This window comes from Myotis nattereri (assembly GCF_964212035.1).
Source record: "Myotis nattereri genome assembly, chromosome: 8".
In the NCBI taxonomy this organism is placed as follows: Eukaryota; Metazoa; Chordata; class Mammalia; order Chiroptera; family Vespertilionidae; genus Myotis; species Myotis nattereri.
Genome location: NC_138083.1, coordinates 87,410,003 through 87,425,459, shown reverse-complemented (window position 1 = coordinate 87,425,459; position 15,457 = coordinate 87,410,003). Strand labels below are relative to the sequence as shown.

The 15,457-nt window shown below is 42.9% G+C and overlaps 1 protein-coding gene across 3 annotated transcripts in view; it reads left to right on the top strand.

Annotated features, from left to right (window-relative positions):
* Positions 1-13,279: 13,279 nt before the first annotated feature.
* The window catches only part of MBD2 (methyl-CpG binding domain protein 2), a 52,262-nt gene continuing 50,084 nt past the window's right edge, over positions 13,280-15,457 (top strand). For 2 of the 3 annotated variants that reach the window (XR_013996362.1, XR_013996363.1), the window contains exon 1: positions 13,422-13,959. Coding sequence is in view for 1 of the 3 variants with exons in the window: in XM_081097722.1 (XP_080953848.1) it covers positions 13,424-13,959 (536 nt within the window). In the remaining 2 variants the exon portion in view is untranslated. Of the gene's footprint in view, positions 13,960-15,457 lie in introns of all 3 variants that reach the window. The other variant, XM_081097722.1, reaches the window with a different exon arrangement.

Genomic DNA, 15,457 nt, shown 5'->3' with positions numbered 1-15,457 from the left:
GGCCAACCTTACAAGGAGAAGGTGAAATCCGAGGAGCACATCACAGATGTCATGTCCTTCCAATATCTCCAAGTCCTGCCCAAATGCCTGAAATTCCCACTCCTGGGAAAGGTTCTTGTAGAGGATCCTACTCTACACAGAAGTCACTGGGATTTCTGAAATGTATAATTTGTACTGGTTTTTATATCACACAGGAGGTGGCAAACTTTTTCTCTAAGGGCCAGATAAATATCGAGGCTTTTCAGACATAAGGTTTCTTGGTGTCTCTCACAACTATTCAGGGTTGCTGTTCTAAGTGAAAGCCACCACAGCCAGCATATAAACATGGTGGTGGCTGTGCTCCAATCAAGTTTTATACAAGTAGACACTGAAATGTAAATTTCATGTAATTTTTATGGGTCAAAAATTATTCTACCCCCCCCCACACACAGCCATTTAAAAATATAAAAATCATTCTAAACTCATGGGTGCTAGCTACAGAAACAATCTGTTGGCTGGATTTGGCTCATGGGTCCTGCTTTGCCAACCTCTGATATAACATAGTTCTCCACCAAACAGTGGAAACCCGTGAATTCATATTTGAAATAATTCTTAAAGGTCATCTAGTTCGATGGCTTTGAGGGGAAAACTGTTTAGAAGCGGTAGGGACCTTTCTTTAAATAGAACTGCTCAGTTCATCCCCCCAAAACAGAAGCTGCTCCAGTTGAATGGGTGCAGGATGGGAGGCAGGCCGAGAGCAGCTCTTGCTTTGCTCTTCTGGGCTTGAAATACTTTTCCAGAATCCACACAACCGTCTTAAAATCACTAATTTATAGTCTAAAACCACAGATTTTCAAGGAGTAGTCCAGGATGTCATAGCTACTTAGAGGACAAATGGAGACTATAATGCAGGTCTATTGATCTGTTTATGAAATAGAATAGGAAGTCTTTCTCAGCTCTATTACGAATCCTGCTACATTGTTTAATTGCTAAGTAACTATGCTCCTATTGCCCTCCCCCTTTTTATTAACTTTTAATTGTGAAATAATTTTAGACCTACAGAAAAGTTGTAAAAATAGTAGCTAGTATTCTCATATATATAGTAGGAAGAACTCTCCTGTATGCTTTCCCCAGATTCATTAATTTTTAAAAAATATATATATTTTTATTGATTTCAGAGAGGAAGGGAGATGGAGAGAGAAAGATAGAAGCATCAGTGATGAGAGAGAATTATTGATTGGCTGCCTCCTACATGCCTCCTACTTGGGATCAAGCCTGCAACCCAGGCATGGGCCCTGACTAGAATCGAACCATGACCTCCTGGTTTATAGGTCGATGCTCAACCACTGAGCCATACCGGTCAGGCTATTAATTTTTAACATTTTGCCATGTACATATATACACACATTATTTTTTCTGAACTATTTGAGTAGGTTCCATATATCATGCCCTTTACACTTTAATATTTTGGTGTGTATCTCCTCAATTTTATCACTCATTTTGGCATATTATTTTGCAGCCATAAGCCTTTTTTATTGCCATTAAACCATGAAGTTTATATCTTTTCCTAGTCTTAATTCTTTCCAATATAGTACCTATTTGTTTATTTTTTGTATGCTATTGATTTTCAAATATTTTTTTGTCTATGATTCTCTTATTGTACCTGGCTAAGTAGTGAGAGTTTCCCAGTTCCTTGTCTTCCTCATGGCTTTTCCCCCTGCTGTTCCCTGTACCTTATCTCTACATTTCTGGTAAGGAGTGGCCATAAGTGAATCATAGCTTTGCTCGACACTACGGCCTCACATGTACCCACCCAGAGCTCAGCAGTTATCTTTTTAATCCCTCATAATTACCCCTATATTCATACCACAATAGAGCACTGGTCATTTGGTTACTTTCATTTCTGGTGTTTACTTTTATTTTGAGTTTAGAGTGGTCTGAGTAACTAAGGGAAGTATCCCTAGTAGAAGTATGTAATTCATGCATATCATCATTGATTCCAAACAGTTTTGCTTTCTCTCGTGTTTTTGTGCAGTTTACTCAGGAATTTGCCGAGACGACCTAAGTTCATGTTCCAGTTCTGCTATTTATCAGATAGGTTATATTGGCCAATCACCTAATTTTCCACAACCACATCTAAAATGATACCTAACCTCTCTGTCCTGCAAAGACTTGCCTTGTATCCACCAGGGATTCTTTTGAGGATAAAATGATAAAGTATATGTGAAAGAGCTTTTTAAGAAACAGCTGAGTATTTCAGAACAGTATATAGTTCAAGTATTCAAAGTTGGAAGGGGTCAGAGAGATTATCCAGTCCAACAGGGTCATTTTACAGATGGGGGAGCTAAAAACCAGAAAGATTAAAACACTTGTTCACAGTCAGTGAGCTGTTTGGCAGAACCAGGTTTCCTGGTTCCTAAACCAGTGCTTTTCAAGTCTCAGCAAACTGTCTTCCTAGACAGAGTCTACCTCTTCGGCTGCTCTCCGTCATCCTCCCACAGGATGCTGTGATGTGAAAACACAACCCAAAGATCTTGTCAAATATTTTAAAAGTACCGATTGTGTAGAGTTTAAATAAATAGGCAAGTTTCTATCTCTCTCCCCCTCTCTCCCTTCCTCTCTGAATTCAATAATAAAAATATATTAAAAAAACAAACAAACAATAAACATTGGACAACATGAGAAGAAAATGGGCAAAAGATTTGAACAGGTATTCACACAAAAAAAGATGCTTAACATCATTCGTCACTGGGGAAATGTCACTCAAAACCACTACACACCCATTACAAACACTAAACTTCTAATGACTGACTATACCAAGAGTAGATGAAGATGTAGAACAACTGGAATTCTCACACATTGTTCATGGGAATGCAAAATGGCGGAATGACTTTGGAAAGTTGTGGGGCAGGTTCTTAAAATGTTAAACATAACGCCCATGTGTCATTCCATTCCTAGATATTTACCCTAGAGAAATGAAAACATATACCCACATAAAGACCTGTACGTGAAAGCTCCAATCAGTTTTATTTTTAATCGTCAAAAGTTGTAAACAGCCGAAGCCGGTTTGGCTCAGTGGATAGAGCGTCGGCCTGCGGACGGAAAGGTCCCAGGTTCGATTCCGGTCAAGTGCATGTACCTGGGTTGCGGGCATATCCCCAGTGGGAGATGTGCAGGAGGCAGCTGATCGATGTTTCTCTCTCATCGATGTTTCTAACTCTCTATCTCTCTCCCTTCCTCTCTGTAAAAAATCAATAAAATATATTTAAAAACGAAAAGTTGTAAACAACACAAATGTCCATTAAAAATGACTGGATAAAGAAATTGTGATACATCCACATGGTGGAACACTATTCAGCAATAAAAAAAAGAATGGATGATTGATGTTCACCACAGCCTGGATGCATCTTAAAAGGAGTAGCCGAGAGAAAGAAACCAGACACATAAGAGCACATACCAGATCACACCATTTATATAAAGTCCCAGGATATGTTAATTAATCTGTAATGACAGAAAGTAAATCATCGGTGCTCTGGGGAAGGGGGTGGAAGCAGGGAGGGATTACAAAGAGGCAAAGAAAACTTTTGAGGCTGATGGAAATGATCATTATCTTGACTGCGGGATGTGCAAATTCTAGCTGCTAGGTGTGTGTGGTTTGGTGCACTTTTATTACACTCAGTCAGACGGAGGGGAAACACCTTGAGAAACCTAACACTTTAGGACATTTGCATTTAGGCTCTTTTCCTGGCCGCATTCCAGGGGAGGCGATTTTTGTGACTTAGGAGGCATACTGGTATACCAAGGAATGTTCTGTGTTTGGGAAATTGTATCGTGGGTTTTATGCAGCCTACAGTTAACGAAAACTACAGTTGACAGTTGAAAGAATGACATTGCGTGGTAAAGTGCCTATCATCAGATCTTGGTGGTAGGAGGCTTACTTATTCAGATATGAGTCTTACTCAGTGACACACGACGGGCTATTGTGTGTCTTTGAAGGAGAGCAGGAATGGCGTTTTGATCAGGTACAGTGAACCCTGAGCTGGAGGCGGTGATGCCAGAGTGGGTGGGTCTATAAATGCTCAAATTATATATCAGCTCCATAAGTCCTATTACAGAAAGAGGGGAATTAAATTACTACTTAATTAGGTTCATTTACCAGCCCTCCCAATACTATCTTGTTCAAACTCTTTTGTGGCTTTCAAACCTTCTTAAAGTCATAGACTCTTTAATCACACAAAATCCCGCTCACAACACCACCCTAATGTAGATTAAAAAGATGAAACTTAAGACCACATCTTTATTTTATAAAGTTATATTTTAAATTCTTATCAATAAGTGCAATGTAACTAGAGAATAGTAACCTAATAGTTGCCATGTAGGTTTTGTGGACAACGCTTGCTGATTTATCAACCTCAGTATCCATTTCTGTGTCTTGTTCGGTTTGCAGAGTTTTCAGAAATTCCACATTCATAAAGATAAGCAATTTCAATTGGTATATGTTTTAAAATCAGTGCCCATTGTAAACTGAATATACTCTTCAATTAAACTGACCCAGAAGCTTGAGAGGAATAAATGTTTGCCTCTAAGAGGAATCGTTAATATCAAATAACTGCTTTCATCTCTTACCAAAAAATGCAAGCAAGAAGCACCAAAAATATTCAGTACGTGTTAAAATGATTTAATATGAACATATCACAACTTAATCTGCTGTGCATTTACTTGTTATTGCACAACTTTTACTCCATGGTAAGCACACAGAACGCAGACGTACCTGAGCCTCTCCTGATATTTCACAATAGTGCATACATGTTGTAACAGTGTTTTTACTTATACAATTTTATGTGTCCAGACATGTGAAGCTCTAAGTGAAAACTGAATAGAGAAAAAGCTGAGTCAGAACCAAGTAATGAACTCAATAGCCAGGGAAACAATACAAGTTCACGTATCTAATCCAGGTCAAGATGAAGGGGTTTTGTAGATGCAATTAATGTCCCTGATTAGTTGGCTTTGAGTTCATCGAAAGGGAGATTATCCTTGGTGGCCTGACTTAACCAGGTGCACCCTCTAAAAGAAGGTCTAGACAAACCGGTTTGGCTCAGTGGATAGGGTGTCGGCCTGCGGACTGAGGGGTCCTGGGTTCAATTCCGGTCAGGGGCATGTACCTTGGTTGCAGGCACACCCCCAGTAGGAGGTGTGCAGGAGGCAGCTGGTCGATGTTTCTCTCTCATCGATGTTTCTAACTCTCTATCCATCGCCCTTCCTCTCTGTAAAAAATCAATAAAAAATATTAAAAAAAATAAAATAAAAGAAGGTCTAAAGATCAGAAGCAGAAGCCAGAGACTCTTCTGTGGGTCTTAAATAAATCTGCCAACCTAAGTTCTACAGCTACATGGACGAAATACTGCTACCAAGCACCTGAGCTTGGAAGAAGAACAGAGCCTCAGACAGACTCTGGCCTCAGGCAACGCCTGAATTCGCCAAGAGCAGAGGACCCAGTTAAGCTGCGCCCCATGGCAACTGTGTGATAATGAATGTGTGTTCTTTTTAGAGGCTACCTTTGTGGTAATGTGTTATCCAGTAAGAGAAAATGAATGCAGGTGCTTTATTCCCAAGCAAAATAAGTACTGTGAACTCTTTAGGGCTATCATTCAGCGTTAAAAACTCTTTAAGCTCAAAGAGATGTAGCTGAAAGTAATTTCAGATCAGAAAACTCAGGTAAGCTAAAGAAAACACAATATGAAGAGTCATTCAAAATTATATAGCAAGAATCTGAGGAAGGTAGTAAGTAACATCCTAAGCTCCATGCAAATATGAGTTAAGCCAACTTAAGATGGCCTCCAATGAATTAAAAGTTGATTTATAACATAATTGACCGTGTTTTACTATCATTAAAAATCTTTAGCTTATAGACTTGAAAATATATGAGTTATAAAGGCAAAAAATATATATAACTTTATAGTGGAGGAGCTTGCCAGATACCACCTTAACCAAGTGACCAAAGTTAACATCACCAGTAATGGGGCACACTGGAATCCTGTGTCAGGGAACAGGATGCAATGAGAACACAGCATCGCTTCTGCAATGTCCCTGCCCAAGATGCACCTTACCTAAATTTAATTATGAGGAAACATCAGACAAACCCCAATTGAAGGACATTTTACAAAGTAACCAACCTCTTCTGTGGCCAACCTAAGTTGAGATTTCTCTCCAGAAGCTTCAAGGTCATGAAAAATCAACAAAACACTGAAGAATGTTCCACAGTTGAAGGAGACTAAAACGATACGATAGCCAAGGGCCCTGATGATTTTGGACTAGCTCCTTTTGTGATAAAGGACATTGTTGGGAGAAGTGGCAGGACTTGAATGGGAGTCTGAGGGGTATGGTCATAGATCAATGTTAGTTTCTCGATTTTCACGGTTGGCTGGCTGTTCTAGAGGAGAATGTCCTCGTTTGTAACAATTACACATTCAAGTATTTGGGGTTATAGGACATCATATTAGCAATTTACTTTCAAATAGTGAGGCCCACCTGGTGAAGCATTTGATGTGTAATCAATTGAAGGGCTTTGTCTGATTAAGATACAGTGAAAAGGTACCATGAGAACCTAAGAAGGGGGTTGTCTGATCAAAGTGATAGAGAAAACATCAGGGAGTGTGGGCTGAAAACTCTAGTGATTGTATTATCACTAGAGGCCTGATACACAAAATTTGTGCAAGGGGCTCGGCCCTTGCAGCCGAGGTGGCTGTCTCGGCCCTCGCAGCCCTGGCTTCATCCGGAAGGTCGTCCGGATGGTTGGTCATTCTGCTATTCGGTTGGCTGTCCAGTCTAATTAGCATATTATGCTTTTTTAGTTCAAGGAAGAGAAGTCAGTAGTTTGGGTATTGTGCTGCTTCTTTGGGGGTGAAAATGACATATGGCTTGATCTGCCTCTGGTTATGAAGAGAACTTTAATGGAATATTAAAATTTGACAGTGTGATTATCTCTTTTATTACTACAAAACAATTATTTCAGCAGGGACATGCAAAAATTCCACCTGTAATGATCCTCCCCCCCCCCCCCCCAATTCATGTGAATTTTGAATGATTAAACAGCACATACTCTAAAATGAGATTTCTCTGGCAAAGAAAATTCACATTCTCATGATGGTAACAAGAGGTTCACATTCCAAAGAATGTTCAGAGATTATTCCCTTATCTCATCTGTTCCATGATAAAGTAAGGTTAGGCAAAAATGAGACCAGAATAAAATTATATTTCTTTCCAATCAAATTACTGACTTTCCTTGTGTTCCCCTCTATCCCTGCAATACACACCCCATAGAAATATCCAAACCTTCTTCACTTTATAGAAAAACTAGAAGCCTGGTGCATGAAATTTTGTGCACTGGGCAGGGGTCCCTCAGCCCAGCCTGCACCCTTTCTTAGTCCGGGAGCCCTCAGGGGATGTCCCACTGACAGCATAGGATGAGCAGGCTGCAGTCGGACATCCTTAGCAGAGGCAGGAGAGGCTCCCGCCACTGCCCCTGCGCTGGCAGCCATCAGCCCAGCTTGTGGCTGAGCGGAGCTCCCCCTGTGAGAGCGCACTGACCACCAGGGGGCAGCTCTGTGTTGAGCGTCTGCCCCCTGGTGGTCAGATGCTCATAGCGACCAGTCGTTCTGCTGTTAGGGTCAATTTGCATATTACCCTTTTATTATATAGCATTATATCAGTATCTTATTCTTCTATCTTATTAGACAATTCAGATCTTATAATCTAGTCATTATTCTAAATTTTGGATTAATTCATTTGAATATTTTCTAAACTTCTCAGAAAAAAACACGTTAACATGGTTTTGAAACATAATACTTAAAATGACAATTTTCAGCACTCACATGATATACTAGAAGGTACTGTGTCTTTCTACTCATTTTTAAGCAGAGAGGGGTTTTGTTTGTTGTTTTAGCCACTTCCTCTCTTCTCTTCCTCTTTGACATTTTGCTGCCTCCCTCCTCTATTTATTCTTGATTATTCTTAATATATCCTTGATTATTCTTGGCCATGTTATAAAGACTAAGAGTAAATACCAGGTCCACAGAGCTGGGTGGGGGGCAAGGAAGAGATCCTATATAATCTGATCCTAATAAAGTAGTTTAGTCGATTAACTTTTGGGGTTCAGTAACAAGCCCATTAAGCTCTCGCACTATATGATAACCTCTGGCCTAGACTTTCTCTTTGACAAAGGAATTATTTTGGACATTATCTTTCTTTTTTATTTTTAAGTATTTTTTTTTTTTTTTATTGATTTCAGACAGGAAGGGAGAGGGAAAGAGATAGGAACATCAATGATGAGGGAGAATCATGGATCAGCTGCCTCCTGCATGCCCCCTATAGGGGATCCAGCCCGCAACCCAGGCATGTGCCCTTGACTGGAATAGAACCCGGGACCCTTCAGTCAGCAGGCCGACGCTCTATCCACTGAGCCAAACCGGCTAGGGCTGGACATTACATTATCTTTCTTACTCCTTTTCTTATTTCTCAATTGAATTCACAACTCAGGAATGATAGAGGGGTGCTTGGCCTTGGGCCCCTCAAGACTTGAAAAGTAGCTAATGAATGTTTGTTTTTTTTCATCTGGAGAACTGCTATAGGGTGTCTATAGTAGGATGACCTTGCCAATGTTGCCGAAGCCATGTTGGCATCGCAGGGTGAGATTTAGCTCCTGTGGTTAAATCTTGTAAGTTGGCGATGCTGCCAAAGGAGAGCATGCAGAATGGAAGACCAGGTACCTCAGGGTAGAACCTCAAAGAACACCATCATTTGAGGAACTATCCAAGGAAGAATATACATGAAGGCAACTGGAAAGTAACAGATAGGAGAATCAGAAGCGTTTGATGTTTCATAAGTCAAAGAAGGAAACAAGTTCAAGAAGTAAGGCATCACCAGAGGTGAATATTAATTTTATTACATAGGAAGAAAGGATATGCAAATTAGAGCACTTTTTCCTCAAACTTGAGAAAATACATACTCCTTTTACAAGGAAAAAATCACTTTGGACTACCACCCCTCCATGCTGAGTTAAATTATTGTTCTAATGTTACTTAAACATGTGAAAATATGAAACTTGTTTCAACTTCATTATACTTCTGGTTTTTATGTAATTAAAAATTAAACAAATTTATGTTCAAAACAAGTAGATTATCAAATAAATAGTCATCAAATTAAATAAATTTACTATTCGGAATGGTCCCCCCCAGAAGCCAAATCACTCATCCCAAAGTAAATATGGTACCAATTGCCACTAGTCAGATAGTTTATTCTTGTTTTTCAAAAATTTTGTGGAATATATATCATGAAAGACTTAACACAAAATGAGACTCTATTTCTAAACAATTATTCCTGAGTTTGTATATTTGCCTGCACTTACATATTTGTCTTTGACTTCAAATAAGTTGACTCCTCCCCATATTCTATGAAATTTCATATACACACGTATATCTCAATGTCTTTTTAAACATTTTTTTACATATTTTTATTGATTACAGAGAGGAAGTGAGAGGGAGAAGAGATAGAAAAATCAATGACGAAAGAGAATCATTGATTGGCTGCCTTCTGCACGCCCCACACTGGGGACTGAGTCCACAATCCAGGCATGTGCCCTTGACTGGAATCGAACACGGGACCCTTCAGTCGCCTAAGACCATCGGAAAACACATATATAATTACATATTGTTTTTGTGATTAATCACTATGCTTTAATTATGTTCAATTTGTAACAATGAAACTGGGGGTCACCACAACATGAGGAACTGTATTAAAGGGTCGTGGCATTAGGAAGGCTGAGAACCACTGACTTAGAGGAAGCAGCAAGTTCACGGGTGAAGAAACCAGAGACAGTAGGAGCAAGTTTGAAAACAGTTAAGCAGACAAGCTCTCAACTGAGACGGATGTGAGACATTGGGAAAGCCACTTACCGCAGGAGGCATCCTGGCGAGATCATTTTCTGAGTTACTCAGTTACGGCTCCTCCTCCTCCTGCGAACAGCAGCCATAGTCAGCCCTTAATTCTCCTGGATCATGTGTCCTAGACTTCTGGTGCTTTGCAGAGACAATGAAGGTTTAAAACCACCGTTTAGCCTGTTAAATGGTGTCTTAGGGCCTTGAAACCTAAAGATCGTTTTCTTTCTGCTGGTAGAACTGTGTCTCCTATTTTAGGAAGTTAGATCAAATAAGCATCTCCCCATGTTTTAATCCTAAATACTTCAGAGTACCAGCCACTTGCCTATGGCTAATGTAACAACTAGCAGAAAATTAAAAAAAAAAAATGTATCAGACACTGTCTTCGGAAATAATTTCCTTTTGGTTCAAAATGCGCCTCTCCTTGTTTTCTCTTGCCTTTCGGGTAATTAACTCTTCTCAGTTTGAACCATGCAGTGTAAGAGTCTCTGTAGTCACTCCAAGTGAAAGGCAATTAAAAAAAAATCTTTATTTATCCTGCAGGTACTTGAAAGTGTCATCCAGCCTCCTGACATGCCACACCAGGAGCGTTTCGTCTTAGCTGGGAATTAGGTGAACAGTAGTTGGGCCAACTCAGTGAATCATGCAACCTGCTAATCGGAGCTGGAAACGTTTTGTGGCTGTGCCCTTATTCCGGTGTAAGGTCTTGATACATTCTGACCACGCTGTTTGAAAAAAGTGAGTTTTCCCAGCATTTAAGTCCTTCTTTCATTTAGTATCTTATCACACTCAAAATTTCAAATGCAGGTTATATATTTCTCAAAATATACGGATCTCAAAACCAGCCATTATCTCCCAACAGTTCCCGAATTTGTCTTATTTTTCTCAATAAAAAATCCAAACGAACACTTATTTTTCTTGAAAACCACCTTTTCGTTGATGGCGTAGCCTCAAATTGACTTGGTAAACAATAAAAAGAAGAATATTGTTTGAAAACAAGAGTCTTCCAGGGGTGACAGTTGGTGTTTCAGCACCTGCTTTACACCTGGGAGGCTCAGATCAGAGGTGGTTAAGTTTCTATTGTTTGTTTAATGGACCAGATTTCAAACATAATTCCCTCTTGTCTTCCACTTTTTCCAAACGGTAAAAGCCAGCGAGACCTTTCCCACTGCAACGGAGATAAATGAAAAATGTTGTCACAACTGTACTGAGAAAAACAGTGTTGCTATTCTTCTTGGAGGAGTGATGTAAAATGCAGTTCTCCAGAATTACCAAAGTTTATTATTTGTCCAGTATTTTAAGGGAAACAAAGGGACCTACCTCAGGTATTTAGCATCTGTTCTCAGTACTTTTAGGCTCTCAATCTAGTTCCTGAATTTAATCAGTTTTCTTCTTTTATGGACAGAATAAATAAGTGATGTTTTGTCTGTTTGTTTCTTCCTTTTGCTACGTTGCTTTATGGCATCATAGCAGAAAAATTCAAGTGTGACCTAAAAAGCTTTCGAAATGTCTAAATGAGATTTTTCTTAACAGAGGGAACATTGAACTAGATCTACTAGGATTTAGCAAATGGAATCTGGTAGTAGGAGTCAAAGTAATTACCTTAAGTTGGTGATTTATTTATTTAAAAATGCTTTTATACTCACTGTATCATTTGATCTATACCCTTGGTAGACATAGCTTGGAAAGGTAAACATTTCCAAAAGTATATCTTTTCCCACCTATTGCCTCAGTTACCATTTCTACCTAGATGTTTGCTTGTGTACCCTTTAGTTTTAATCAGGTGTAATAATCAAAGCCCTTTTTCTTACAGAGGGTTTGCCATCTAAACTTCAATCTCCTATTTCTCAGACTTTTACTCCTTCATCTGAGCCTTAATGTAGGTGTTCCTTAAGATCCAGTTATTGGTTCTTTTTTTCTTTTCTTCTTCTTCTCTCTTTTTTTTTTTCTCCTTCAACTGTCACTTTCACAAGGTGCCTTCGGAGTTGCACGGGTAGATGCTCAACCACTGAGCCAGGCTGGCTGGACTGCATCAGTTTCTGATCAACTTGGCATTATTCATTAAAAGTCACTTATGAATGCGTGTGCAGGTCCAAATAAATTCCACACAGACTCCTACAAGTTTGTGACAATGGGTTAACTTTCAACATAAGGGAATGTTTACCAAGCCAAAGGCCACTGATACTTGCCAAAGGCCATTAGTCGAGGGAGTCCAAATTAGGAGAAGATCCTGAAATTTGGTAAATTCTAGACGGATTCAGGGATTCTGGTCTTTTTAAGAATTTTGAGGTAAACCACGTACAACTGGAGTTAAAATTCCAAGTTGTCATTTTCCTACATACATTCAGCCTTACCAAGTCCTAGGACAGTGATGGCGAACCTTTTGAGCTCGGTGTGTCAGCATTTTGAAAAACCCTAACTTAACTCTGGTGCCGTGTCACATATAGAAATCTTTTGATCGTTGCAACCACAGTAAAACAAAGACTTATATTTTTGATATTTATTTTATATATTTAAATGCCATTTAACAAAGAAAAATCAACCAAAAAAATGAGTTCGCGTGTCACCTCTGACATGCGTGTCATAGGTTCACCATCACTGGTCTAGGAGGACCATCCGTCAGGCTTTGCAGGGTAGTGATACTAAAGCAGTGGTTCTCAACCTTCCTAATGCGGCGACCCTTTAATGCAGTTCCTCATGTTGCAGTGACCCCCAACCATAAAATTATTTTTGTGGCTACTTCATAACTGTAATTTTGCTACTGTTATGAATCATCATGTAAATATCTGATATGCAGGATGTATTTTTGTTGTTACAAATTGAACATAATTAAAGCATAGTGATTAATCACAAAAACAACATGTAATTATATGTGTTTCCCGATGGTCTTAGGCGACCCCTGTGAAAGGGTAGTTCAACCCCCAAAGGGGTCGACCCACAGGTTGAGAACCGCTGTACTAAAGGGACACTGACTCGCTCCTTCCACCCGGCCGGCAAGCATGGATGCAGAAAGACAAGAAAGGGCATCTGTTACCCCGTTCAATGAACAATCGAATTAGTGAATATAAAATATGAGACATATCTTGTTCGTTGTTCAGTAATTGACAAGCAAGCGCGGGTAAAACCACCCGGCGGGAGCTGAGCCCTCTTTGAAGCACCGGCAGCCGCATCACCTCTGACATCCCTCCACCAGGGACTCCGAGCCGACCCGCCTTCCGGATCCGCGCGCGGGGCGGGGCAAGAGCCGGAAGGGCGCGGCAGGGGGCGGAGCGAGTGCCGACGTGGGGGCGTGGCCTCTAGGGGGCGGAGACAAGATGGCCGCCCCGAGCGCTTGGAGGACCTAAGGGGCGGTGGCCGGGGCCACGCCCCGGGCGGGAGGGCCGCTCTGTGCGCGTCCGCTCTATGATGCTTGCGCGCGTCCCCCGCGCGCCGCTCTGCGGGCGGGGCGGGTCTCCGGGATTCCAAGGGCTCGGTTACGGAAGAAGCGCAGCGCCGGCTGGGGAGGGGGCTGGATGCGCGCGCACCCGGGGGGAGGCCGCTGCTGCCCGGAGCAGGAGGAGGGGGAGAGCGCGGCGGGCGGCAGCGGCGCTGGCGGCGACTCCGCCATAGAGCAGGGGGGCCAGGGCAGCGCGCTCGCCCCGTCCCCGGTGAGCGGCGTGCGCAGGGAAGTCGCTCGGGGCGGCGGCCGTGGCCGGGGGCGGTGGAAGCAGGCGGGCCGGGGCGGCGGCGTCTGTGGCCGTGGCCGGGGCCGTGGCCGGGGACGGGGACGGGGCCGTGGCCGGGGACGGGGCCGCGGCCGTCCCCCGAGTGGCGGCAGCGGCCTTGGCGGCGACGGCGTCTGCGGCGGCGGCAGCGGTGGCGGCGGCGCCCCCCGGCGGGAGCCGGTCCCTTTCCCGTCGGGGAGCGCGGGACCGGGGCCCAGGGGACCCCGGGCCACGGAGAGCGGGAAGAGGATGGACTGCCCGGCCCTCCCCCCCGGATGGAAGAAGGAGGAAGTGATCCGAAAATCTGGGCTCAGTGCCGGCAAGAGCGATGTCTACTACTTCAGGTACCGCCCTGGGGGGGGGGGGGAGGGGGAGGGGTGGTGGTGGTGGCGGGGTCAGGCCGGGGTCAAGGGTCAAGCGCTGCTCTGGGCCGGGGGAGTCCAGCTGAGAGCTGGGGTGTCCTAGGGAAGCGGCACCGGCCGGCTGGCCCGGTCGTCGAGGGGCCTGAGCCCTGGGGTGCGAGCTGAGCCCGGTGCAGTGAGAGCCCAGAGCCGGGCGTCCGCGGTTGCAGGTGTTGGAGACGGTGGTTGGCGAGGAAAGGGTTCCTCTGGCGGCGATGACCCGCCGCTGAAGGGTTAAAAGGAGGTGCAACTCATCGAAACTGTAAGCCCCAGTCACGGTTGGCTCCGTTCCCAGCCGTCGCAGACGCATCCCCGCCAGCGTTGAATCACGCACACGTGCAGGAGCGAGCCCCCGGGGAGCGGGGCTTCGGCCCCCGGTGGGTCCGGGCCAGTGACCTGTCAAGTGCCTGCAGCCCTTTCGGTGGGTGTCGCAGGACTTGCACCCGTTTGAAAGCTAAGCACTGTCCTAAGCAGTGAGACTCCTAGACCCCAATTAGCCTCCCGGGGGAGGGGGGGCATGTGTCAATGTCTGGGGACGCTTTTGATGGTCACCCCTTGGAAGGGGCAGCGACCGGCATCTGGTGGGTCGAGGCGAGGGATGCTGCCAGCTCTTCTACAGCACGCAGGGTGTGCCCCAGGGACACTGGCGCCACGGTTGAGAAAGCCGGGTCTGAATGATGAAGGTTTTCAGCTGGACGTCGTCCTGCTGTCCATGTCGTTAGTTTGGATGACCCAGGGAGATCAGGAAGATGCCTGTGGCTGTTGATACCAGTGGAATTTTCTTATCAACACATTGACTCACATTTCTTTATGAGTCTTCCCACTTCCAGGACAAAGTGGGAGCATGTGCTATTCAGTGGCTTTGCAGGCTGTGTTTGTGGGCTGATGGAATCATTTCTCCAGGAAATAATATTTGGGTGTTACAACCAGTTGTCAGCCATTTGGCCGTTAGAATAATATTTTGAAGGGTTTGCATTCTTCTGACCTCGAGTTGGTTAATATAGTACCCCTGGGAAAACATATTAAAGTGTATGTGTATATGAATTGCAAAAACTCGTAAGTAGATTTAAAAGGTTAAAAAATATACGCATGTGTATGGTATATACATACGTGCATACACAAGAATGTGATCACTACTGGGATCACATGTAAATATGAAGGCTGTATATTTCTGATAGTTGCTCAAGTATATGGATGAGTAGTTTCAGTAAATTTATTTCATCCCTTCAAGTAAAAAAATTAAAGTGGCTTATTAGAACTGTTTTGTCAGTTTATCTGAGACCACTTATCTTGACATCGTAAAAGATGAAAAACTTAATCATACAAAGATGGTTATCTTGTTTTGAATTTTCCCATCATTAAATATTAAATGTACTTGAATAATACTAAGAAAGTAAATTGTGGAACAAATTCTTACTCCTCTCAAGTTCACTTGTTTGTT